Source organism: Oryctolagus cuniculus, chromosome 6 (genome assembly GCF_964237555.1).
Source record: "Oryctolagus cuniculus chromosome 6, mOryCun1.1, whole genome shotgun sequence".
In the NCBI taxonomy this organism is placed as follows: domain Eukaryota; kingdom Metazoa; phylum Chordata; class Mammalia; order Lagomorpha; family Leporidae; genus Oryctolagus; species Oryctolagus cuniculus.
The window spans coordinates 144,197,435-144,225,072 of NC_091437.1; the positions used below are offsets into that span (position 1 = coordinate 144,197,435).

A 27,638-nucleotide genomic window follows, 5' to 3' on the forward strand; every position below is an offset into this window, starting at 1 on the left:
AGAAGATGAAAGCAGAAAATCTCCCAGTAAAAGCACAAAGGAAATCCAAAGTAAACAACAGGAATATTTATGGAACAATAAGTAAGGGATAAGTCCTTACTTATCAATAGTTACCTTGAATGTAAATTTCCTCAACTCTCTAGTTAAAAGATACAGAATAGCTGAATGGATTGTTAAACAAAGCCCATCTCTTTGCTGCCTACAAGAAACATATCTCACCAACAAAGATACACAGACTGAAAGTGAAAGAATGGAAAAAGATATTCCATGTGAGCAGAAACCAAAAAAGAAGTGGTGCAGCCATCCTAATATCAGACAAAATAGACTTTAACACAAGAACTATTAAAAGAGACAAAGAATGTAATGCTTAAGGAGTCTATTCAACAGGAAGATGTGACTATAATAAATACATACATACCTAATTATAGGGCACCTGGCTATGTAAATGAAATGTTAATGAATCTAAAGGGAGACACACTACACTTCAATGCAATAGTAATGGGGGACTTCAATACCCTACTTTAGCAATGAACAGATCAACCAGATATAAAATTAGAAAGGAAACAGCAGTTAAATGACACTATAGACCAAATGGACCTAACAGATATCTACATAACTTTTAATCCTACAGTGGCAGAATACATATTTTTCTCAACAGTTCATGAAACTTTCTCTAAGATAGATCACAGGCCAGGCCATAAAGCAAGTCCAAAAAAATCAAAATCATACCACGCATCTTCTCTGATCACAATGGAATGAAGCTAGAAATCAACTACTCAAGAACCTCTAGGGCTGGCACCGTGGCTCACTTGGCTAATCCTCCGCCTGTGACACCGGCACCCCGGGTTCTAGTCCAGGTTGGGGTGCCGGATATTAATCTTGGTTGTTCCTCTTCCAGTCAAGCTCTCTGCTGTGGCCCGGGAGGGCACCCACATGGGAGACTGGGAGGAAGCACCTGGCTCCTGGCTCCGGATCAGCATGCAGTGCCGGCCATGGCAGCCATTTGGGAAGTGAACCAATGGAAGGAAAACCTTTCTCTGTGTCTCTCTCTCACTGCCTACAACTCCCTCTCTGTCTCTCTCTCTCTCACTGTCTAACTCTGCCTGTCAAAAAAAAAAAAAAAAAAAAAAAAAAGGAAACTATAGAACATATGCAAACACAAGGAGACTGAACAACATGCTCCTGAATGAATAGTGGATCATAGAAGAAATCAAAAGAGAAATAAAAAACTGTTGAGGAATAGTTTTCTTTTTCATACTATTTGTTTTTGTTGAACTCTACTTAGTATAGAGTTAATCTTTTGTATATAAAGTTAATTAAAAATAAATCAGTAAAAATTAGGAATGGGAATAGGAGTGGGAGGAGGAAGAGTGAGAGTAGGGGTGGGACGGTGGGAAGAATCACTATCATTGTGTTCCTGAAGTTGTATTTATGAAATGCATGAAGCTTTTATATGTCAAATAAAAGGCTTCTAGGGAAAATATTTTTTAAAAAAGAAGCATTTTTACAATTTTAGGAGCATTTCACTCTCTTATTAGTTCAGCTTGGCACAATGGGGTGTGTTTAGATATTACATATTTAGACATTTTTACATATTTAGACATTATCAACTTGGCCAAAGGAAGCTATGATATTCTAACCCAGTAGTTTTTAACATTTAGTACTAGAATTCTTTTAAAAGCCAAATTATGTTTTCCACACAATTTGAATATATAAAACAGACATAAGGGGAGCTGCTGCTAGTTGACATACCCACTTACACACAAAGCACACCTGCTATTCCTTTGTCTGCAAAGGGCTCCAAGGAATCCACTTTGAAAACCAACAACCAAGTCATGCTTTGGGAAGTTGAAGGGATCTGTCCCAGACCACACAGCTACAGAGTAAGATCTGAACTGAACAAAGCAATACTTTCTACTTAGTGCATCCCATTTAAAAGTAAAAAGGAGTGAATTGAACAACCAGAAGGCTTATGATTCCTCAAGGTAGGAATTGGATTGGAAAAGGACTTGGCATCTAGAGTGCTGCTAGGTTATGCAATGGTAGGTCACTTTCTCACGAGCGAGTATGTCAGCATTCTCTTAGAAAAGAAGGAAGCATCTGCCCTTAAATCAGCACTTCTCAACATGGTGTCCCCACTCCACATGACCCCAGCTGTGATACACAGGGCATGGCTCAGTTCTTCCTCTCAGCACAGGAGGGAGGGAGCACTGTCCCACACATATGGGCAGAATCTCAGGATAGGAGGGCCGGTGAGGTCTGGCAGGCTCTGCAGAGGGCAAATTCACTCCATCTCATGACTGAGAGAATTGAACCTAACGACCTTTACATTCATCAGGTTGTCTTATCTTCTGGTTCCTGGTGCTTCTTGACCTCCACATATAATACCCCAAATCCTTGATTAAAATGGCGTCGTAATGCTATGCTTTAAAGGTAACCATCTTGAAGGGACTCAGGCAATTCAGAAACTTGGAGAATCACTGAGTTCAAACAAGGTATCACTGGGGCAGTGGGTGACTAGGGGACAAAAACAACGAGGAAACACTTTCTGCCATGGACTGTCTTATATCACCGAGTAGCTTACCAGTCAGAAAAAAATTCATGAAATTTAACTTAATTTAAAAAAAAAGAATTTCCATACTACAAAACCTTCCCTATTTAGAAATTCCTCTTAGTGATCCTACAACCAAGTTAAATTGAAAGACTTGCTCTTTTTATTTCATTTTTCTCTAGGATTGCTAGGTCTTTATATTCTCTAGGATCCTCCAATTTCTCACCCACAACACATTTTTTTAGTAGACACTCACAATCCATGCATTTCCTATAATAACCACTTAGGTTTGCTTAGTAGCACAGCTCACATGGATCTGGAGTTTATCACCCCTTTTTAACATAAACCCATGCCAGAACACTAAAGCAGGAAGATGCTGTCTCATTGTAAGGGTACGGGAAAGGCCATAAGGATGGGGAAAGAGGGAGTGAAATATCTCGGATATTGCATACTTTACCAGTTATGTCATGCTGTTTGAATGACTCACTGTAGATCTGATACTGATTTGGACAATGTTTCTTCAACCACTTGCAGACATCCTGCTGGGTCCACAGAGCCACTGGTTTTGACAGCTTCACCGTAGCTGACTATAAATAAAGAAGGAAAAGAAGGTCTGTTAATACTGACCTCATGTCTGGGAATATACTACTGTGAAAATTCCTCGAGGGTGGTAAAGGCTTCAGCCTAGATTTCCTGAAGACAAATAGCTGGCTCTTGTCCCTCTCCTAACATCTGCAAACCTCAAAATTGCGGAAAATCACAAAGTTAATGTCCAGGTGGAGAAGGCCATGAAAATTATCTCAGGTTATAATTTCTACAGGGAGAATCCCTAGGAATACCTGGACAGTTGTGTTTGCTAATGAAAACTAACATCTAGGGGATGCCAAGCAATGAATTAAACTTTAAAGGGGGCCAGTGCCGTGGCTCACTAGGCTAATCCTCTACCTACAGCACCGGTACTCCAGGTTCCAGTCCTGGTTGGGGTACCAGGTTCTGTCTTGGTTGCTCTTCTTCCAGTCCAGCTCTCTGCTGTGGTCCAGGAAGGCAGTAGAGGATGACCCAAGAGCTTGGGCCCTGCACCCGTATAGGAAGACCAGGAGGAAGCACCTGGCTCCTGGCTTCGGATTGGCGCAGTGTGCCGGCCGTAGCGGCCATTTGAGGGGTGAACCAAGGGAAGGAAGACCTTTCTCTCTCTCTCTCACTCTCTCACTGTCTAACTCTGCCTGTCAAAAAAAAAAAAAAAAAAAAAAAAAAAAAAAAAAAAAACAAAACTTTAAGGGGGAAAAGAGTTGCCACCAAGTATCTTTCTTTGTATTCCAAGTTGTCCATCTCTTGCCCCTGACATCTCTAGGGCTGTGTACAATATTTGTCCCAGCAGATACTAATACTTGTTTTAGGAATGAATGCTATAGGATTAAGATATCTACATACCAAAAATTGGAAGTCTATGTGCACTTGGTGGGAGGGGGGAGCTATAAAACCTGGGAATGTTAATTATGCCACTGTGGGGAAGCAAAAAGTCAATTCCACCAGCATGTGGGGAATGGTAGTAAGATAAGGGGGTAGTCAGGCTTTATAGAGACTCCAACCAGCTAAGAGCTTTTATTGCTCACTGGATCATTCGTGGAAATGTTGAGGAGGAAAACAAAGAGATGTGAAGGGCACAGCCTTTGACAAAAGGCAGGATACAAATACACTTATTAGAACATAAGCACCAACATGTTGCCAGACACTCATGTCCCTCACAGATCCCAGGAATTTGACTGAGGTTAGATGAGAGCTTTATTGTCAATAATTTTTACCATTCTGGAGGAGTGTTTGCTAAAAAAGTAGGGCTATAGTATTGAATGGTACAAAGATTGACCCTTAATTATTACTACACTTTTCACTTAGAATCATGTTCTTTCATTTCTCTTTCAATCTTTCAGATTAAGGCAGGAAGAGAAGCTGAACTTGGAAGAGGTACAAGAGTGGGTATTCTAAATGTTCATGGAAAATGCACATAATGAAAAAACTATGGATTGATTTCAAAATTTTTGCACCAAAATAAATTTACTTTTTAATTCACTGTTTCCATGAATTTTTTAAGGTATAACTATATTTAACATATTTCAAACACCTGCCAACATTTTTTTTTGTCAAACAGAAGGCTCATGTCAGTTTCAGACCCTTCAACAGAAATCAGCAAATACATTTAATAACTTTATAGCATCTAATTTAAGTATATAGCATCTACTAACTCTTCTGTTTTATTTCCATTATGTTTATCTTTATTTTATGGCAAAAGAATATAATTTATTTGATATTTTATTCATTTAATATATTTTAATACTTTATTAAGTAGAATTTTATTTGGGATTTTTGGAAAGCACATTTCTCAAGTGTTATTTTTTTAATGCATTTCCAGTCGTATGATTTTTTTAGACCAAATCACTTACAAAATAATCACAAATAATACTTAACATTTTTTACTTTGTAGTATAATTTTATTCTTTTAAAATGTGATAGATTATATTTTTCACAGGTGATTTTTTAATGTGTGAATACATTTATATACACTATGCATGTGTCTGTGTGTCCATATATATGTGTCTCTGTTTTACATTCAAATACCCACTGATATTTGAGGTTGATGTTTCCTCCCCTTGAATTTTGGCAGGGTATGGGACTGTCCTCAAGAAAGGGTACAGAGGAATGAATGCTATATGCGTTCTGCTGTGTCATAAAAGAAACAAGTTCTACCTGGTGCACATACTCTAACATTCATCCTTGGGACCCAGCTACAGTGGAGTTAGGAAGCCCAGGTCACACAAAGTGACCACATGTCAGGGTTTTGGTCAGTCCCCTCTAACAGCCACCACCAAACACTGGACAAATGAATAAACAAGATTCAGATGACTCTAGTCAACAATCTTCACTCAAGATACCTCAGACACCAAGATGCAGGGAAAGCTGTCCCCTAAGTCAATTTCTGACCACTAATCCATGAGCATTGTAAACAATTTTCTCATACCACTAAGATTTGGGGGTAATTACTTTTTTTAGACTTTGTTTCCTTTTTTTAAACTTTTATTTAATAAATATAAATTTTGAAAGTACAACTTTTGGATTATAGAGGCTCCCCCCCCATAACCTCCCTCCCTCCCGCAACCATCCCATCTCCCACTCCCTCTCCCATCCCATTCTTCATCAATATTCATTTTCAATTATCTTTATATACAGAAGATCAACTTAGTATATACTAAGTAAAGATTTCAACAGTTTGTGGGACTAATTACTTTTTGCAACTCTGATAAGTAAAACATTGTTATATGTTTCTACAAGGATTACCCTGAATGTTTTGCTTTCTTGTTGTTTTGTTTTCAAAGATTTATTTATTTGAACAGCAGAGATACAGAGTGAGAGGGAGGGAAGGAGGGAGGGAGATAGAGGGAGGGAGAGAGACAGAGGGAATCTTCCATTCACTGATTTACTCCCCAAATAGTTGCAATGGCTGGGGCTGGGCCAGGCTGAAGCCAGGAGCCAGGAACTTCTTCTGGGTCTCCCAGGTGGGTGCAAGGACCCAAGTACTTGGGCCACCTTCTGCTGCTTTCCAAGGAGTTGGATTGGAAGTGGAGCAGCGGGACTGGAACTGATGCCTGTATGGGATGCTGGCACTGCAGGCAAAGGCTTAACCTTCTATACTACAGCTCTGATCCTGAATGTCTTGATTTTGACAGATACTCCATACATGTGAAAAGAGTCAATGAATGAATTAATGACATTTTTCATGGAGTTAGTGTTCACAGACTTGCCTTACTATTTGATTGGAAGTCAGTCCTGAGTCCAGTGCTTGCTGCTGCACCCTGATGTATTGTGAGTTTGCAGCTCATAAAAAAACATATCTGCTTGCCACTCACTCAGCCCTAAGTCACATCATATCAACAGACCCATAACCGAAACAGAAACTGAGTTAGTAATAAAGGCCCTCCCAAAAAAGGAAAGCCCAGGACCGGATGGCTTCACTGCTGAATTCTACCAAACATTTAAAGAATTAACTCCAATTCACTCAAGCTATTCAAAACAATTGAAAGGGAGAGAATCCTTCCAAATTCCTTCTATGAAGCCAGCATCACCTTAATCCCTAAATCTGGAAAAGATACAACAGAGCAAGAAAACTACAAATCAATTTCCCTGATGAAGACAGACGCAAAAATCCTCAACAAAATTCTATCCAATCGAATTCAACAACACGTTAGGAAGATCATTCACCCAGAACAAGTGGGTTTTATCCCTGGTAATGCTGGGATGGTTCAACATTCGCAAATCAATCAATGTGATACATCACATTAACAAATCAAAGAACAAAAACCATCTGATTATCTCAACAGAGGCAGAGAAAGCATTCGATAAAATACAACACCCTTTCATGATGAAAACTCTAACGAAATTTGGTATAGAAGCAACATTCCTCAAGACAATCAAGGCAAATTATGACCAACCCACGGCCAGCATCCTATTGAATGGGGAAAAGCTGGAAGCATTCCCATTGAGATCTGGAACCAGACAAGCATGCCCACTCTCTCCACTGCTATTCAATACAGTTCTGGAAGTTTTAGCCAGAGCCATTAGGCAAGAAAAAGAAATCCAAGGGATTCAGATCGGTAAGGATGAAGTCAAAATATCCTTATTTTTAGATGATATTATATATATATAGAGGAACTAAAAGACTCCACTAGGAGAATACTGGAACTCATAGAAGAGTTTGGTAAAATAGCAGGATATAAAATCAACACATACACAAAAAACAGCCTTTGTATACAAAGACAATGCCATGGCTGAGAAAGAACTTCTACAATCAATCCCATTCACAATAGCTACAAAAAATTAAATACATTGGAATAAATTTAATCAAGGAAGTCAAATATCTCTACAACAAGAGTTACAAAACTTGAAATAAAGAAATAGAAGAGCACATAAAAAATGGAAAAAACTTCCATGTTCATGGATCAGAAGTATCAATATCATCAAACTGTCAATTCTTCCAAAAATAATATATGAATTCAATGAAATACTAATCAAAATACCAAAGACATTCTTCTTAGATCTAGAAAAAATGATGGTGAAATTCATTTGGAAACACAAGAGACCTCAGATAGCTAAAGCAATCATATACAACAAAGACAAAGTTGGAGGCATCACAATACCAGATTTAAAGACAAACTACAAAGCAGTTATAATCAAAACAGCATGCTACTGGTACAAAAACAGATGCATAGACCAATGGAAGAGAACAGAAACACCAGAAATCAATCCAACCATGTATAACCAACTTACATTCGACTAAGGAGCTAAAACCACTCCCTGGAGCAAGGACAGCCTTGTCAACAGATGGTGCTGGGAAAACTGGATTTCCACATACAGAAATACGAAGCAGGACCCATACCTTACACCTTACACCTTACACAAAAATTCATTCAAAATGGATTAAAGACCTACATCTACGACCCAATACCATCAAATTCCTAGAGAGCATTAAGGAAACCCTGTAAGATACCAGTATAGCCAAAGAATTCCTGGAAAAGACTCCAGAGGCACAGGCAATAAAAACCAAGATTAACAAGTGGGATTACATTAAATTGAGAAGATTCTGTATAGCAAAAGAAATAGGAAAGCAAAGAGGCAATTAACAGAATGGGAGAAATTATTTGCAAACCATGCAACTGATGAAGGATTAGCAACCAGAATATATAAAGTGATTAAGAAACTCAATAATAGCAAAGCAAACAACCAAGTCAAGAAGTGGGCAAAGGACTTAAACAGACATTTCTCAAAAAAGGAAATCCAAATGGCCTATAGACACGTGAAAAAATAATCAGCATCACTAGCCATCAGAGAGATATAAATCAAAACTACAATGAGGGGGAGAGGGAGCCAAGGATGGCGGAATAGTGAAGGCATGCACCGATAGTCCGGGAAAAGATAGTTTAATAAAAGTGGAGTTACTGTACCCTCAGGAAAAGGCTCAGGAAAAAATTGCAGAGGAAACTCTTCCGGATCTAGTGGATGTGACACGGAGGACCTACGGGGAGAGCAAGGTCGCCCACCGCGTGGAAGCCGAGCCGTGGGAGCCCAGCCATAGAGTCTGCGCGTGAGCACTGGAAGGGGAGGTGAGACAAAAACCTCGGTAACCCGAGACATTGGCGAGGAAAGGCAGAAAGAGCCTAGAGGGAACGAGGCCTGAAGCCCCACTGGGGAAAGTTCACCAGGCTGACTGGTGGAGAGAAAAAAATGAATAAATAAGGGGAACCGGCATGGACATTAGCCTCTCTCTCCACTCAGCTTACAAAGCCCAGCAAGACAAAGAGCAGGTGCCATTTTACGATATAAAGCGGCACCCGCCATTAGCCAAGCAAAAAACCTTTCTCTGGTAGGGAGAAATAACAGGAGGTTAAGACCTGGTGAAAGTGTGGAGCTAACGAACTGAGACTGCGAAAATCTCAGGCAGGGCGAGAGAAATCACCAAGTACACAAACTCGGTAACCTGGGCAACCTGGTGAGAGACTGCAGAGAAATTTGAGACCACACTGAGGGCTGCGTAAACTCTTTGTGTGGTCCCTGGGGTAGAACAGATGAATACCCACAGGGACCAGATTTCATACATCAACTACCCTCAATTCCACTCAGCTGTGTGGAATTACTTCCCAACTGAGTCAAAACAAACAAACAAACAAACAAAACAAAAAACAAAAGAAACACCTCAACCCTGAAGAACCAAACAGAGCTCTCTGGCCACACCCATCACAGCCTCTAAGGATCCATCAAAAGCAGACAGTCCACTTAATCTAGAGTCATAGTATAATGAGAAAAAACACCACAGTGAAGAAACCAAAGAATATCTCCAATATGCCAAACAAATGCAGAAACCAAATAACAAGAATGAGGAAAACACTATTACACCCCCAAATGAAAAAGACACCCCAATTCAAGATTATGAAGATGATGAGATAGAAGAAATGCAAGAAGTGGATCTCAAAAAATTGATAAGAGAACTAAGAAGTTCTCAAAAACTTGAACTTCGGAAATCCTTAATGGACAAGATAGAAAATCTCTCGCATGGAAATGAAATATTAAGGAGGAATCAAAATGAAATGAAACAACTAGTAGAACATGAAACTGTGATAGTGATGAGAAATCATAATGAAATGAAGAATTCAATAGATCAAATGACAAACACATTAGAGAGCCTTAAAAACAGAATGGGTGAAGCAGAAGAGAGAATATCGGACTTAGAAGACGGAGAACAGGAAAGTATACAGTCAGACCAAAGAAAAGAAGAGGAAATTAGAAATCTAAAAAATATTGTCGGGAATCTACAGGATACCATTAAAAAACGCAACATTCGGGTTCTAGGAGTTCCTGAAGGCATGGAGAGGGAGAAAGGATTAGAAGGCCTTTTTAGTGAGATACTAGCAGAAAATTTCACAGGTTTAGAGAAGGACACAGACATCCTAGTACAGGAAGCTCATAGAACCCCTAATAAACAAACCAAAAGAGATCCTCACCACAACACGTTGTAATTAAACTCACCACAGTGAAACATAAAGAAAAGGTCCTAAAATGTGCAAGAGAGAAACATCAGATTAATCTCAGAGGTTCTCCAATTAGACTCACAGCTGACTTCTCATCAGAAAGCCTACAAGCTAGGAGGGAATGGCGAGATATAGCCCAGCTACTAAGAGAGAAAAACTGCCAGCCCAGAATATTATATCCTGCAAAGCTCTCATTTGTGAAGGAAGTGAAATAAAGACCTTTCACAGCAAACAGAAGTTGAAAGAATTTGTCACCACTCGTCCAGCCCTGCAAAAGATGCTTAAAGATGTGTTACACACAGAAACACAGAAACACGGTCATCAATATGAAAGAAGGTAAATGAAGGAAAGCTCACAGCAAAAGATCACATGAAATTTCAAACATATATTAGAAAATATCTTTGGCAAATGGCAGGGCAAAGTTACTACTTATCAATAGTCACATTGAACGTTAATGGCCTGAACTGTCCAGGTAAAAGACACCGATTGGCTGACTGGGTTAAGGAACAAAACCCATCTATTTGCTGCTTACAAGAAACACATCTTTCCAACAAAGATACATACAGACTGAAAGAGAAAGTCTGGAAAAAGATATACCATGCCAACAGAAATGAAAAAAGAGTGGGCGTACCCATCTTAATATCGGACAACTTAAACTTTACCGCAAAAACTGTCAGGAGAGACAAAGAAGGGCATTATATAATGATTAAGGGAACAATTCAATAGGAAGATATAACGATTATCAATGAATATGCACCTAATTACAGGGCACTGGTTTATTTAAAAGATTTGTTAAGGGACTTCAAGGGAGACTTAGACCCCAATACAATAGTACTGGGGGACTTCAATACTCCACTCTCAGAAATAGACAGATCAACAGGACAGAAGATCAACAAGGAGACAGTAGATTTAAACGACACTATAGCCCAAATGGATCTAACAGATATCTGCAGAAATATTCATCCTACACATAAAGCATTTACATTCTCTCAGCAGTACATGGACCCTTCTCTAGAATTGACCACAGACTAGGCCATAAAGCAAGTCCCAGCAAATTCAAAAGAATTAGAATCATATCATGCAGCTTCTCAGACCATTAAGGAATGAAGTTAGAAATTAGCAACTCAGGAATCCCTAGAGCATATGCAAACAAATGGAGATTGAACAACATGCTCCTGAATGAACAATGGGTCATAGAAGAAATTAAAAGAGAAATCAAAAATTTTCTGGAAGAAAAATGAGGATAACAACACAACATACCAAAACATGGGATACACCAAAAGCAGTGTTAAGAGGAAATTTTATATCAATAGGTGCCTACATCAAGAAATTGGAAAGACACCAAATAGATGAGCTTTCAATTCACCTCAAGGATCTAGAAAATCTGCAGCAAACCAGACCCAAATCTAGTAGGAGAAGAGAAATAATTAAAATCAGAGCAGAAATCAACAGGATTGAATCCACAAAAACATTACAAAAAATCATCCAAACGAGGAGCTGGTTTTTTGAAAAAAATAAACAAAATTGACACCCCGTTGGCCCAACTAACTAAAAAAAGAAGAGAAAAGACCCAAATCAATAAAATCAGAGATGAAAAAGGAAATGTAACAACAGACACCACAGAAATAAAAAGAATCATCAGAAATTACTACAAGGACTTGTATGCCAGCAAACAGGGAAACCTATCAGAAACGGATAGATTCCTGGACATATGCAACCTACCTAAATTGAACCAGGAAGACACAGAAAACCTAAACAGACCCATAACTGAGACAGAAATTGAAACAGTAATAAAGGCCCTCCCAACATAGAAAAGCCCAGGACCGGATGGATTCACTGCTGAATTCTACCAGACATTTAAAGAACTGACTCCAGTTCTTCTCAAACTATTCAGAACAATCGAAAAAGAGAGAATCCTCCCAAATTCTTTCTATGAAGGCAGCATCACCTTAATTCCTAAGCCGGAAAAAGATGTAGCATTGAAAGAGAATTACAGACTAATATCCCTGATGAATTTTGATGCAAAAATCCTCAATAAAATTCTGGCCAATAGAATGCAACAACACATCGGAAAGATCATCCACCCAGACCAAGTGGGATTTATCCCTGGTATGCAGGGATGGTTCAATGTGCGCAAAACAATCAACGTGATACACCACATTAACAGACTGCTGAAGAAAAACCATATGATTATCTCAATAGATACAGAGAAAGCATTTGATAAAATACAACACCCGTTCATGATGAAACTCTAAGCAAACTGGGTATGGAAGGAACATTCCTCAATACAATAAAAGCAATTTATGAAAAACCCACGGCCAACATCCTATTGAATGGGGAAAAGTTGGAAGCATTTCCACTGACATCTGGTACCAGACAGGGATGCCCACTCTCACCACTGCTATTCAATATAGTGCTGGAAGTTTTAGCCAGAGATATTAGGCAAGAAAAAGAAATTAAAGGGATACAAATTGGTAAGGAAGAACTCAAACTATCCCTCTTTGCAGATGATATGATTCTTTATTTAGGGGACCTAAAGGACTCTACTAAGAGACTATTGGAACTCATGGAAGAGTTTGGCTAAGTTGCAGGATATAAAATCAATGCACAAACATCAATAGCCTTTGTATACACAGGCAATGCCACAGCTGAAGAAGAACTTCTGAGCCGGCGCCGTGGCTCAATAGGCTAATCCTCCACCTTGCGGCGCCGGCACACCGGGTTCTAGTCCCGGTCGGGGCGCTGGATTCTGTCCCGGTTGCCCCTCTTCCAGGCCAGCTCTCTGCTATGGCCAGGGAGTGCAGTGGAGGATGGCCCAGGTGCTTGGGCCCTGCACCCCATGGGAGACCAGGAAAAGCACCTGGATCCTGGCTCCTGCCATCGGATCAGCACGGTGCGCCGGCTGCAGCGGTGGCCATTGGAGGGTGAACCAACGGCAAAGGAAGACCTTTCTATCTCTGTCTCTCTCTCTCACTGTCCACTCTGCCTGTCAAAAATAATAAAAAAAAAGTGAAAAAAAAAGAAGAACTTCTAAGATCAATGCCATTCACCATAGCTACATAAACAATCAAATACCTTGGAATAAACTTAACCAAGGACGTTAAAGATCTCTACGATGAAAACTACAAAGCCTTAAGGAAAGAAATAGAAGAGGATACCAAAAAATGGAAAAATCTTCCATGCTCATGGATTGGAAGAATCAATATCATCAAAATGTCCATTCTCCCAAAAGCAATTTATACATTCAATGCAATCCCAATCAAGATACTGAAGACCTTCTTCTCAGATCTGGAAAAAAAGATGCTGAAATTCATATGGAGACACAGGAGACCTCGAATAGCTAAAGCAATCTTGTACAACATAAACAAAGCTGGAAGCATCACAAGACCAGATCTGAGGACATACTACAGGGCAGTTGTTATCAAAACAGCATGGTACTGGTACAGAAACAGATGGATAGACTAATGGAACAGAATAGAAACACCAGAAATCAATCCAAACATCTACAGCCAGCTTATATTTTATCAAGGATCGAAAACCAATCCCTGGAGTAAGGACAGTCTATTCAATAAATGGTGCTGCTGGGAAAACTGGATTTCCATGTGCAGAAGCATGAAGCAAGACCCCTACCTTTCACCTTACACAAAAATCCACTCAACATGGATTAAAGACTTAAATCTATGACCCGAAACCATCAAATTATTAGAGAACATTGGAGAAACCCTGCAAGATATAGGTAATGGCAAAGACTTCACAGGTAGTCAAAGCCAAAATTAACATTTGGGACTGCATCAAGTTGAGAAATTTCTGTACTGCAAAGGATAGAGTCAGGAAAGTGAAGAAACAACTTACAGAATGGGAAAAAATATTTGCAAACTATGCAACAGATAAAGGGTTGATAACCAGAATCTACAAAGAAATCAAGAAACTCCACAACATCAAAACAAACAACCCACTGAAGAGTTGGGCCAAGGACCTCAATAGACATTTTTCAAAAGAGGAAATCCAAATGGCCAACAGGCACATGAAAAAATGTTCAAGATCACTAGCAATCAGGGAAATGCAAATCAAAACCACAATAAGGTTTCACCTCACCCCAGTTAGAATGGCTCACATTCAGAAATCTACCAACAACAGATGCTGGAGAGGATGTGGGGAAAAAGGGACACTAACCCACTGTTGGTGGGAATGTAAACTGGTCAAGCCACTATGGATGTCAGTTTGGAGATTCCTCAGAAACCTGAATATAACCCTACCATACAACCCAGCCATCCCACTCCTTGGAATTTACCCAAAGGAAATTGAATTGGCAAACAAAAAAGCTGTCTGCACCTTAATGTTTATTGCAGCTCAATTCACAATAGCTAAGACCTGGAACCAACCCAAATATCCATCAACAGTAGACAGGATAAAGAAATTATGGGACATGCACTCTATAGAATACTATATAGCAGTAAAAAACAATGATACCCGGTCATTTGCAACAAGATGGAGGAATCTGGAAAACATTATGCTGAGTGAATTAAACCAGTCCCAAAGGGACAAATATCATATGTTCTCCCTGATCAGCGACAACTAACTGAGCACCAAAGGGGGAACTTGTTGAAGTGAAATGGACACTATGAGAAACAGTGACTTGATCAGCTCTTGTCCTGACTGTTGATGTACAATGTAATACTTTATCCATTTTAGTATTTTTTTTTGTTCTAGTACCATTGGTTGAACTCTGTAATTAACACACAATTATTCTTAGGTGTTTAAATTTTAACTGAAAAGTGATCCATGTTAGGAATTTGGAAAACATTATGCTGAGTGAAATAAGCCAGTCCCAAAGGGACAAATATCATATGTTCTCCCTGATCGGTGACAACTAACTGAGCACCAAAAAGGAAACCTGTTAAAGTGAAATGAACACTATGAGAAATGGTGACTTGATCAGTCCTTGCCCTGACTGGTGATGAATAACTTAATACGTTGTCCCTATTTTTTTTTGTTTGTTCTACTTAATACGCTTGGTTGAATTCTGTAATCAATACACAGTTATTCTTAAGTGTTGAAACTTAACTGAAAAGTGATCGCTGGTAAATATAAGAGTGGGAATAAGAGAGGGAAGAGATGTGCAATTTGGGACATGCTCAAGCTGACTTGCCCCAAATGATAGAGTTAGAAACATTCAATCCCATCAAGGTGGCATGTACCAATGCCATCTCACTAGTCCACGTGATCAATTTCTGTTCACAATTGATCATAATGATAGGACTAAGAGTCAAAGGGAGCACATAAACAAGACTAGTGTCTGCAAATACTAACCGATAGCATAAAAAAGGGAGAGAACAATCCAACATGTGAAGCAAGATACACAGCAGACTCATAGAATAGCGGATGTCCTAAACAGCATTCTGGCCTCAGAATCAGCCCTTAAGGCACGCAGATCCAGCTGAAAAGCCCATGAGAGTATTTCGGGCATGGAAAGCCAAGACCCCCTGGCAAAAAAAAAAAAAAAAAAAAAATGACCTAAATGAAAGATCTCTGCAAGTGAGATCCCAGTGGAAAGAACAGTTCATCAAAGAAGGAGGTACCTTTCTCTGAAGGGAGGAGAGAACTTCCACTTTGACTACGACCTTGTCTAAATATGATCAGAGTTGGTGAACTCAAAAGGCTTCCATAGCCTTAGCAACTCATGACAAGAGCCTAGGGTGATTACTATGCCATAAACAAGAGTGTCAATTTGTTAAGTCAACAACAGGAGTCACTGTACACTTACTCCTCATGTAGGATCTCTGTCCTTAATGTGCTTTACATTGTGATTTAATGCTATAACTAGTACTCAAACAGTATTTTTCACTTTGTGTTTCTGTGTGGGTGCAAACTGTTGAAACCTTTACTTAATATATGCTAAGTTGATCTTCTGTATATAAAGAGAATTGAAAATGAATCTTGATGTGAATGGAAGGGGAGGGGGAGCGGGAAAGGGGAGGGTTGTGGGTGGGAGGGAATTTATGCGGGGGGAAGCCATTGTAATCCATAAGCTGTACTTTGGAAATTTATATTCATGAAATAAAAGTTAAAAAAAATTACAGTGAGGTTTCACCTCATTCTAGCTAGAATGGCTTTTATATAGAAATCAACAAAAACAAATGCTGGTGTGGATATAGGAAAAAAGTACCCTAATCCACCATTATTGGAATGCAAACTGGTAAAGCCACTATGGAAGATAACTTAGAGATACTTCAGATATCTGAAACAGATATACAATGTGACCCAGCCATCTCCCTCTTTGGAATTTATCCAAAGGAACTGAAATCAGCTAATAAAACAGTCATCTGCACCTCCATGTTTATTGTAGCTCAGTTCACAATAGCCAAGGCATATAGTTAACCTAAATGCCCATCAATGGAAGACTGGAAAAAGAAACTATGGGATATGTACTCTATGGAATACTACACACCAGTAAAAAAAAATTCTGGTCATTTGCAACAAAATGGATGAATCTGGAAAACATAGTGAAATAAGCCAGTCCCAAAGGGACAAATACCATATGTTCTCCCTGATCTGTGAAAACTAACAGAGTTCCTTAAAGGTAACTTGTAGAGGTGAAACTGACACTACAAGAAGCAATTACTTGAACAGTCCTTGTCTTGACTGTCGAGGAACAGTTTAGTATTTAATTTCATTTTATTTTAATTTTTTTCATTCTTTTTTTGTACTTTATACCATTGGTTGAACTCTCCTTAACATAGAATTAATCATAGGTTTACTAAGTCAATTGAAAATAGATTCCAATTTAAAATAAGAGTGGAAATGAGAGATGGAGGAGTTGTACAGATTAGCACATATTCCCACAGACTTACCCCTAAGGGTAAGCTAAAAACTTGCCATGGGACTCCAAATCCCATTTAGCTGGGTGACACTAATCCTATCTCATGTGATAAAGTGATCTTATTAAGTGTGGAATTGATCATATACATAGGATCAAAAGTCAGAGGGATCACATAAATAAGACCAAGTGTCTGATAATGATAGAATTACAAAGGAAAGAAAGTTCCAACATGGGAAGCAGTCCATACAGCAGACAAACACCCTAAACAGCACTCTGACCTCAGAATCAGTCCCGAAAGCATTCAGATCTGGCTGAAAAATCTCATGAGAGCATTTCAGGCATGGAAAGCCAACACACAGTGGCAAAAACTGTTCTGCATGAAAGATCTGTGAGTGAGATTCTAGTGGAAAGAAGGGGCCATCAAAGAAGGATGTACTTTTTTCTGAAGGGAGGAGAGAACTTCCACTTTGCATATGGCCTTGTCTAAATACTGATGGAGTTTGTGGACTCAAAAGACTTCCATAGCATTGGTAGCTCATATCAAGAGCCTCAGGTGATCACTGATGTCAAAAATAAGAGTGTTAATTGTTAATAACAGATGTTACTGTGTATTTACTCCCCACGTAGGATCTCTGTCTTTAATGAGGTATACTATGAGATTTAATGGCAAAACTTGTCTTCAAACTGTAATTTATACTTTGTGTGCCTGTGTGGGTGCAAATGGTTGAAATCTCTACTTAGTATAGAGTTGGTCTTCTGTATATAAAGTCAATGAAAACAAATCTTAATGAAAAATGTCAGGAGAGGAAGTAGGAGGTGAGATGGGAATGGGGGTGGGAGGGTGAGAATAGGGGGAAGAAACACTATATTCCTAAAGCTGTACATATGAAATCTGTATTCATTAAATAAAAACCTTCAAAAACCCTAAAAAAGAAACCATAGAAAATATAGTTGTATTTTTTTCTAATTTTGATAAGAGAGAAAGACCTTCGATTTTGAGGGTGCAAATGACTAAGTTTCTGTTTCTGTTTTTGTTGAAATGTAGCTTTTCCTTTTGGTACTTCATTACTTCCCTTCCTTGGTACAATTAGGAAGCTAAACTCTTAGATCTTTTAGCTAGCAAATGCACTTGCCATTGTGTTTCACAAGTCAGCACCTCTGAATCTCTTTCCTGCTCTAAAATTTTTCCTTCAGATTAGCTGAATGAGTTTATAGCTGATACATCATTACCCCAGAACTCTTGCAAGTAAAGCTATTCACATCTTTTGAAAACTAAACCAGTCACAGACGGCTGTAAATTAGGTGGGAAAGCAGGAGGATAAATTGCTTATACATCAGTATCCTAAACTTCTTCCTTCCTTTAAGGTCATATTTTACTTGCTCATTTCCTAGGAAATGGAGGATCCTCTATACCAGGACCAGCCCATTCAATTAGGTTTCAAGTAGAGACTTACTTGAATGGGACAAGAAAACAAGGAACCTCACCAGTCCACTAAGGAGGGCTTTGCTGTGAGTTTTCCTTTTATCTTATATTCAGAGTTCTGAGGACATTACTTAATGATATGGTTGTATTTTCTTCAGAAAATACTCTTTTACTTGCCTGGAATGCTGTAAACTCAAAGGTTTAGGCATTGATTTTTTTTTCAAGATTTTACTTATTTGTTTGAGAGGTAAAGTTATAGAGAGAGGGAGAGACAGAGAGAGGGGTCTTCCACCCACTGGTTTACACCCCAAATGGCCTTAATGGCAGGAGCTGACCTGATATAAAACCAGGAGCCAGGAGCTTCCTCCAGGTCTTCCACATGGGTGCAGAGGCACAAGGACTTGGGTGGTCCTCTACTGCTTTCCCAGGCACCTTAGCAGAGAGCTGGATCAGAAGTGGAGTAGCTGGGACTCAAACTGTGCCTACATTGGATTCCAGTGCTGCAGGCTGGGGTTTTAACCCACTGTACCACAGCACCCTGAAATACTGTCTTTTGCAACAAAATGGATGACACTGGAAACCATTATGCTTAGTAAAATAAGCCAGATCCCCAAAGACAAATATCATATGTTTTCTCTGATATGTGGTAGTTAATATAGAATACAAAAAAATTTATAGGAATGAATCAGACATCTTGTGATTTGATTGTTGTTTTTAGCCCTTGTTTATATTCCTGTGGAGCTGTGGTCTTTCTACTTTTTACTTGCTGGATATCATGGTTAGTTGTGTATTAAGCCTGTCATCACAGAGTGAACTAAAATTATATTTTTGCAAATATAAAAGAAAATAAAAAGGAAGGAGGGGTATTGAGAGAGGGAAAGAAAGAAAGGAAGGAAGTTCATTTATCCTCTTAGAATTATACCTATGAAACATGAAATCTATTATCTTTATATTAATACAAATTTTAAAAGCAGCTGGCATTGTAGCATAGCAGGTAAAGCCACCACCTGCAATGTCTGCATTCCATAAGGGTGCCAATTCACGCCCCTAGTGCTCCACTTCTGACCCAAATCCATGCTAATAGACTGGGACAAATAGCAAAAAAAGTCCCAAGTACCTGTGGCCCTAATATCCACGTGGGAGACCCAGATGAAGCTCCTGGCTTCTGCCTGGCCCAACCTTGACTGTTGCAGCAGTCTGGGGAGTGAGCCAAATGATGGAAGAGCTCTCTCTCTCTCTCTCTCTAATTCTTTCGATAAATTTTTTTTTTAAAATTTCACTTCTATATTTGAATTGGAACAACAAAAAGCATCTGCTTGACTCACAGCTATCTGATCTACCATATTGTCCTACAGAAGGGTGGCAGAGGAGGTAGAGAGTTGTCAAACCTGTCCACTGTCTCCTAACATCCATACCTCTCTCTCTCTCTCTCTCTCTCTCTCTCTCTCTCTTTTATTTGACAGGTAGTTATAGACAGTGTGAGAGAGAGACAGAAAGAAAGGTCTTCCTTCCATTGGTTCACTCCCCAAATGGCCACCACGGCCAGTGCTGCGCCGAACCAAAGCCAGGAGCCAGGTGTTTTTCCTGGTCTCCCATGCAGGTGCAGGAGCCCAAGCACTTGGGCCATCCTCCACTGCCCTCCCAGGCCACAACAGAGAGCTGGATTGGAAGAGGAGCAACTGGGACTAGAACCCGGTGCTCATATGGGATGTCGGTGCACGCCACAGGTGGAAGATTAACCAAGTGAGCCACGGTGCCAGCCCCCCATCCATACCTCTCTTTACATCCCCCTCTACACTTTCACTACTCTGGTTTGCTGTCAGTTTATTTTTTACAGTAGGAGCCTTAGCCAACATAATAGTTCATGAGACAGATAAAGCATTTCACATTTACTAGGAATAGTAAACTAATAAGAAAGGAAACATTCTGCCCAAAGGCAAACATTAAAAAGGCATGGGCTCCAGTTCTCTCTCTATGTTCACAGCTACCGCATGGTTCCTGAATTTACATCCCTGGAGATGATTTTGGTTTGTTTTGCTGCCTTAGAAGAGGCCTGAGGCAGTTTGTTATCCTAACCCCTATGCATCGTGACACCAAGCAGAATTTCAGGCAATGCCGATCTAATTTGGTCCCAGTCTTTTATAGACACACTGAAAGTACATTTCAAATACCTATATTTCCTATTTTGCAGACTTTATACAAGATACATATTTCTCTGAGAATGGTTGTTTGCAAATTATATTTTTTGCAAATGATTCCTTTTTTCATTTATCCTTATATAATAACTTCAGTTATGTTTTATAGTAATTTCTGATTTGTATTGAATGGAAAGAATTCACAATCATTAAATGGTAGGTTCTCATAGGTAAATCTGAATCTTTTTGAGTAATAAAAGTTAAATATTTTATAGAAAGCTTGATATTAAAATCACATATTTCTAAATGCCTTTAAAGGTTTTTTGGTTTTGGTAGTTTGTATATCCCTTATCTGTTTAGCAGTGAAATTTTCTTTTAATTTATTGGGCTTCGATTTATAAGAAAATGCTGCCTTTTTAAAATATTTATTTATTTATTTATTTTTTGCTTTCAAACTTTTATTTAATGAATATAAATTTCCAAAGTACAGCTTATGGATTACAATGGCTTCCCCCCCATAACATCCCTCCCACCCGCAACCCTCCCCTTTCCCACTCCCTCTCCCCTTCCATTCACATCAAGATTCATTTTTGTTTCTCTTTGAAAAGCAGTTACAGAGAGACAGAGATAGAACGAGAAGCCTTCTGTCCACTGGTTCTCTCCCCAGATGGCCTCAACGGCCGGAGCTGCGCCGATCCAAAGCCAGAAGCCAGGAATTTCTTCTGGGCCTCCCATGTGGGTGCAGGGGCCCAAGGACTTGCGCCATCTTCTACTGCTTTCCCAGGCCATAGCACAGAGCTGGATTGGAAGTGGAGCAACCGACACTCTTATGGGATGCTGGCACTGAAGGCGGTGGCTTTACCTGCTACACCACAGTGCTGGCTCCAAAATTGCTGCCCGTTTAAGCTCCTGATATCAGTACAAACTCTCAACTAGGTGAGCTTACATGAGGTCCAGGTGGTTGGTTGTGAGAAAGCAGAGGATGCTTAGATTGATACCAACAAGAGGAAAAAGTGAGCTTTATGGCTAAACATCAGGAAAGGGTAAATATATTTGCAGTATATCATTATATACTCAAAGACTTGCCTCTTTTTTTCTCTGCATATCCTGCAATGACCTTCCTTTAGTTCCCAGATCTCTGTTTTACTGGTTTCTATTTTGTCATTATCCTCAAGGCTGACCAATGAGGAAAAAGAGAGGAAAAAAGGTAAAGGAGGAGAAAAATAGGAAGTTCAGAAGTTCAGGGAATAGAAACACTTCCAAACCATGATCATTTATTTTAGTAGCTGTTGGTGCTCATGCACTCAAAAAAGGGCTTCTAAATATAATAAGCTGGTTCACAGACTATTCAGCATTTTTTTTTTTTTTTTGGACAGGCAGAATTAGACAGTGAGAGAGAGAGACAGAGAGAAAGGTCTTCCTTCTGTTGGTTCAGCCCCCCAAATGGCTGCTATGGCCGGTGCGCTGCACCGATCTGAAGCCAGGAGCCAGGTGCTTCTCCTGATCTCCCTTGGGGTGCAGGGCCCAAGCACTTGGGCCATCCTCCACTGCCCTTCTGGGCCACAGTAGAGAGTTGGACTGGAAGAGGAGCAACTGGGATAGAATCCAGCGCCCCGACCGGGACTAGAACCCCGGGTACCGGCACCGCAGGTGGAGGATTAGCCTAGAGAGCTTCAGCACCAGCCTAAATTAGTTCGTTTTTTAAGTACTAATAATGCCATCTTGTGTCACTTTGACTCTTTAATGAAAGAATATGGTTAGGTCATTTTAAATAGATATCTTGTCTATATAAGAGGATACTACAAAAAGTTCATGGAGAATGGAATTAAAAGGTATTATTTATGGGGCTGGCGCTGTGGTGTAGCAGGTAAAACCACCGCATGCAGTGCTGGCATCCCATATGGGCGCCAGTTCAAGTCCTAGCTGCTCCACTTATGATCCAGCTCTCTGCTATTGTCTGAAAAAGCAGTAGACGATGGCCCAAGTCCTTGGGCCCCTGCACCCATGTGGGAAGACCTGGAGGAAGCTCCTGGCTCCTGGCTTTGGATTGGCACAGCTCTGCCCATTGCAGCTAATTGGGGAGTGAACCAGTGGATGGAAGACCTCTCTTTCTCTACCTCTACTCTCTCTGTGTAACTCTTTCAAATAAATAAAATAAATCTTTAAAAAATAAGGCATTTTTTGGCACAAAAAGAGCTTGAAATCTATTCATACTTTTTTCATAATGAGACTTTTCCATGAATTTTTAAGACTTCTAGTATAGGATTTTATTCCAGAGTAGCAGACCTGAACTGTAATGAATTTATCAAGAGGTATGTATGTAAACAACTTCATTCAGATAAGGATTAAATGTCAGCCATTGGATTAAAAATGACTGGAATGTTTTTTTTCTCTTCCTCCTTCTCCTCCCCCACCCCTCCCTCCTTTCCTTCCCCTCTTTCTCCTCCTTTTTCTTCTTCGGCTGTATGAAGTTAAGAAAACAGTGGTCTAGATTCAGGATTTCCTTTCCTTCCCTTCCTTCCCTCCCTTCCCTCTCTCCCTTCCCTCTCTCTCTCTTTCTCTCTCTCTTTCTCTCTCTCTTTCTCTCTCTCTTTCTCTCTCTCTTTCTCTCTCTCTTTCTCTCTCTCTCTCTCTTTCTCTCTTTCTCTCTTTCTCTCTTTCTCTCTCTCTTTCTCTCTTTCTGACAGGCAGAGTGGACAGTGAGAGAGACAGAGAGAAAGGTCTTCCTTTTTCCATTGATTCACCCCCTAATGGCCACTGTGGCCAGCGCACCACGCTGATCCGAAGCCAGGAGCCAGGTGCTTCCTTCTGGTGTCCCATATGGGTGCAGGGCCCAAGGACTTGGGCCACAGCAGAGAGCTGGACAGGAAGAGGAGTGACCGGGACAGTATCCGGCGCCCCGACTGGGACTAGAACCCCGTGTGCCAGTGCCGCAGGCGGAGGATTAGCCTATTGAGCCGTGGCACCAGCCTAGATTCAGGATTTTCATTGGATGTTTATGCAGGCAGAAATTGCATCCTGTGAAACAGGGGTACTCTACTGCTAATAAGCATTAACAACTTAAAATTTTCTTTCATATTGAAGCCAAAGTTGGATCTCTATCATCTTTCTCCCTGATTTTTTAAAAGACATTTTGTTATTTATTTATTTGAGAGGTAGAGTTACAAGAGGGGTGGGGACAGAGAGAAAGATCTTCCTTTTGGTTCATTCCATAAATGGCCACAAAGCCAGGGCCGAGCAGATCCAAAGCCAGGAGCCAGGAGCCAGGAGATTCTTCCGGGTCTCCCACATCAGTTCAGGGGCCCAAGCACTTGGGCCATCTCTCACTGCTTTCCCAGGCCATTAGCAGAGAGCTGGATTGGAAGAGGAGAAGCCAGGACATGAACAAACACCCATATGGGATGCTGGCACTGCAGGTAGAGGCTTAGCCTACTATGCCACAGTGCCAGACCCTCTCCCTAATTTTTGAATCCTGTCTTTGGAAAAAATGCACTAATATCTAACATATCAAATCAGTTCTCTCCAGTGGGTCTTGTGGCTTTATTTTCTCCTCACCATGATATAGACTGGTGAATGCCAAATTACATCACCAGCCCAGACTTCAACCCAATCTACAGAATCATGCAAGCAACCAACCGATAACTTCACCGTTCTATTTATGTATCTAGTAAATATCTCAAAGTCCAAAGCAGATTTCCTATTCTTACCCCCAAATTGCCCATCTGTGACTTACAATATCTCACCTGATAGAAACACTGTATTTCCTCTTGCTCAGGTTCTAAATCTTGAATTCATCATAGAACAATTATCATTTCTTCCTCCCTCCCACCCAGGTAATCTATTAAACCTGAAGTTTCTACATTAAAATATTCCAGACTCTAACCTCTTTCTCATCAACATGCTACAATCCCGATGGAAAATATTATTATGCCACACCTAGAATATGGCATCTGGGTACAAAATGTACCTACAGGACTTTCTGTTCTTCCTCTGCTCTCATTTGAAGTCTTTCAAAGGCTTTACAAGGCCTCACACAATCTGGACACCTACTATCTTTAACATCTTTACCACATCCCCTAATACATTCTACTTGCACCATACCAGCCTCCTGCTTATTGCTCAAAAAATGCCAACTATGTTCATTTCTTACTTTGCCTGAAATGATCTCCCAGCTAACCACATGGCAAATTCCTTCACTTCCTTCAAGATTCTGCTCAAACATTCTCTTCTCAATAAGTCTGATCCTGGCCTACCCATTTAAAAACACTACATTATCCCTCTCAGTTTCCATTATTCATTACCTTGTTTTACTGTTTCCTTAGCCAAGGTAAAATTCATCTAGCACACTATTTTGTCTATTTTTTATTTACTGTCTTTTCCTATTGGCTTGCAACCTGCACAAAGGCAGTGGTCTTTCTTATTTGTGGAGATTCCCAAATATTATAACAGTACCTGGCACAAAGCAGGCATTATTTGTTGAACAAATCAAAGAACTGTCTGGGCTGTCACCTCATGTCACAGCTCCGACATATCCTTTGAGAGTCAGTATATAGGTTCAAGTTTGAGGTATACTCCTTGCATTCTTAGGTTGGGATTAAAATGGTCTTTTCTACATTGAAATTTTTCTTATGCTTGTATTAAGCTAAAATGTAGAGGGAGTCTAAGACTGTAGCTCTTAGCAAGATAGCTCATATCTCTGGTTTTCAATTTTTTTTTTTCTTTCATGACTGACACAGAGAGTGATAGATGAAACAATCCTGGCATTTGGAATCACACACCCCTGGAATAAAGCCAGGTCTGATATTTACTAGCACTGTGGAAGTTGGCCCATCACTGAACTTTCTAAACATGTTTCTCATGCAAATAATATCTATCTTGTAGTTTGCAGAAGGATTATAAATGGCTTATCTAAACTACTAAAAAAGTCCTATAAGTTTATCTTAGTATCTCTTGACTGGCATTAATACACTCTCCTGTTGGATTCTCAAGCCTGGTTTGGGGAGGCTAGAGCGCAGCATAGTCTTTGGAATTGAGTTGTAGGCACTGTGAGTTGGTATTAGGTACAGTCAGCTAAGATTGTAAGAAAAACAGTTGACATGAAAGGAGGAGGATTAAAAGGAGTCAGTGGAAAGATAAACACAGGAAGAAGAAAGTGAGCAGATGTAGAAAAGTGAAGCAAAAATAATGGAATGAAAAAGACACCAAAATAAGAAATGCAAAGGGATTCTTCTTATTCAGGATGGTCTTTGTTGCAACTACTGAGATGGCCCTCTGTGGCTTCCAGTGATGAGTCATGCAGCTGACTTTCCTCTGAGACTCAGTCATCTGTCCCCTATGTCCAGTGACAGTTACACACCAAATGTCTTCATACTATGCTAAAAATACAGCCCAGATACTCCTGGTATGCCATGGGGTGCACTATCCAGATATGCACCATCCAGATGTGTAAATGCTGCAGTTCATTAGCTGTGAAGGAGATGCTTTCAGGAAACGCTAAGATCTGCTGGCCCCAAATATGTAGCTGGACATCGGGCTTTCTAACAAGGAAACATCAGAGAGAGGATCAGCAGATGTGCAGAGGCAGCCAACAAGGAACAGGATGTCTCTGGCATCCCAGATGGATCTGGTTATCAAGGCCTGCTCTTCCTTTCAGCCCAGATTGTGCAGCTTGTTAGGAAACATCGAAGAAGAGGATCACACTATACTTTTTGTATGCTATGTCTTAATACAGCAGAAAAATCCATCACTCGTTCACACAGATGAGCACACCTTATAGAGCCTTATAGAGGACATACTGCATGCAATATACAAAGGTACACACTCTCTGAGCATATACCTGATGGGCAACTTCTTGTAGAAATGTTGGATTAATGAAAGCCTGACAAAAACAAATGAGTGAAAAAAGTTTAATCATCATCACCATCTCATATTTCTACAATTCCTCTATGACGACAGTAAAGTACACTGGTAACAATGTCCTCAGTGCAAAAATCATGGCACAATATCTAGAGGTCCTCTGGCATTCACTCTGTGTGTGGGGCAGTGGGGAGCCACAGGACTTACTTTCATGAAAGAAAATATGGCAGAAGTGATGGGCCAGGCCTGAGCTGAGTTCTTGAGAGACTGCATGCTTGTGTACTCTTTCTTGCTCTTCTGAAAGCCCTGTGAGAAGAAGTGTGGTCAAGGCTGACCAAATTGGGTTTGGGAATGTGGCAGAAGAGCATACTGATGCCATTGTAGATATAATATTAGATATAACTTTATAACAGAATAATGGGAAGAATCATTATCAAGGGCATTAGATAAATCATCTCAAACTTTTCCAAAAACCTACCAAGAAATTACTTCTAGTTTATGGGAACACAGGCTTAGAGAGGTGAAGAAGATCATCCAAGGTCATACTGCTAATGCATTTCAGGGAAGAATCACTTCAGCTTGGCAATACTTCCAAACTCCATGTTTACTTCACGCTATCAGGCTAGCTTGATGAACATTGGATGACATATGAGGCTATGAAGTGTGAGTTATCTTATTGAGGTTCCCAGTGCTAGACTTATCTCCTAATTAATCCTCCAAGATAAATCTTATAATGTGGATATACAAAGTATAGAAATGGGTTAAAATCAGTTTCCTGACTCATATTCTAGGCCTCTTTCCACTATCCTTGCTGTGGAATAAGGCACATTTTCTGTACTATAAAATAAGGCAACACTACTGTCTCTGTTCCTCAGTTGTATCAGTGAAATCAGTAACAGTAAAATGAGAATGATAATATCTGCTCTTCCCATTTTAAAAGTTATTGTGAAGATCAAATAAAATAATCAGAAGATTGTTTTGTGTGGATGCTTTTATGGAAAAGAGAGTGCTCATGGTTCCTAGAGAAGTTCAGGCCACCACGTCATCTGCACTCTGGAGAAAACAGGCACAACAGAAATGTTGCTGCAATTATATCTGTTAGGGCAGGGTAGATTCTCGGGTTTTCAGATCCAACAACTCTTGAATCTGTTAGGGTAGGGGTTGCTTTGTTCAAAGCTTCTGTACCAGAATTCTTGAGCTTTAAAAATTGAATTTACACAAAGGAGAGCCAACCACACAGCTCCATGGCTTCTTGGTGGCCAATTTATCCATTCATTCAATT

At 39.9% G+C, this 27,638-nt stretch overlaps 1 protein-coding gene across 6 annotated transcripts in view; it reads right to left on the reverse strand.

Annotated features, from left to right (window-relative positions):
• SAMD12 (sterile alpha motif domain containing 12) overlaps positions 1-27,638 on the reverse strand; it is a 485,506-nt gene that overhangs the window by 258,224 nt on the left and 199,644 nt on the right. For all 6 annotated transcript variants that reach the window (XM_051844780.2, XM_008255846.4, XM_070075424.1 and 3 more), the window contains one exon: positions 3,009-3,138. In XM_051844780.2, the coding sequence (XP_051700740.1) occupies positions 3,009-3,138 (130 nt within the window). The remainder of the gene's footprint in view (positions 1-3,008; positions 3,139-27,638) is intronic.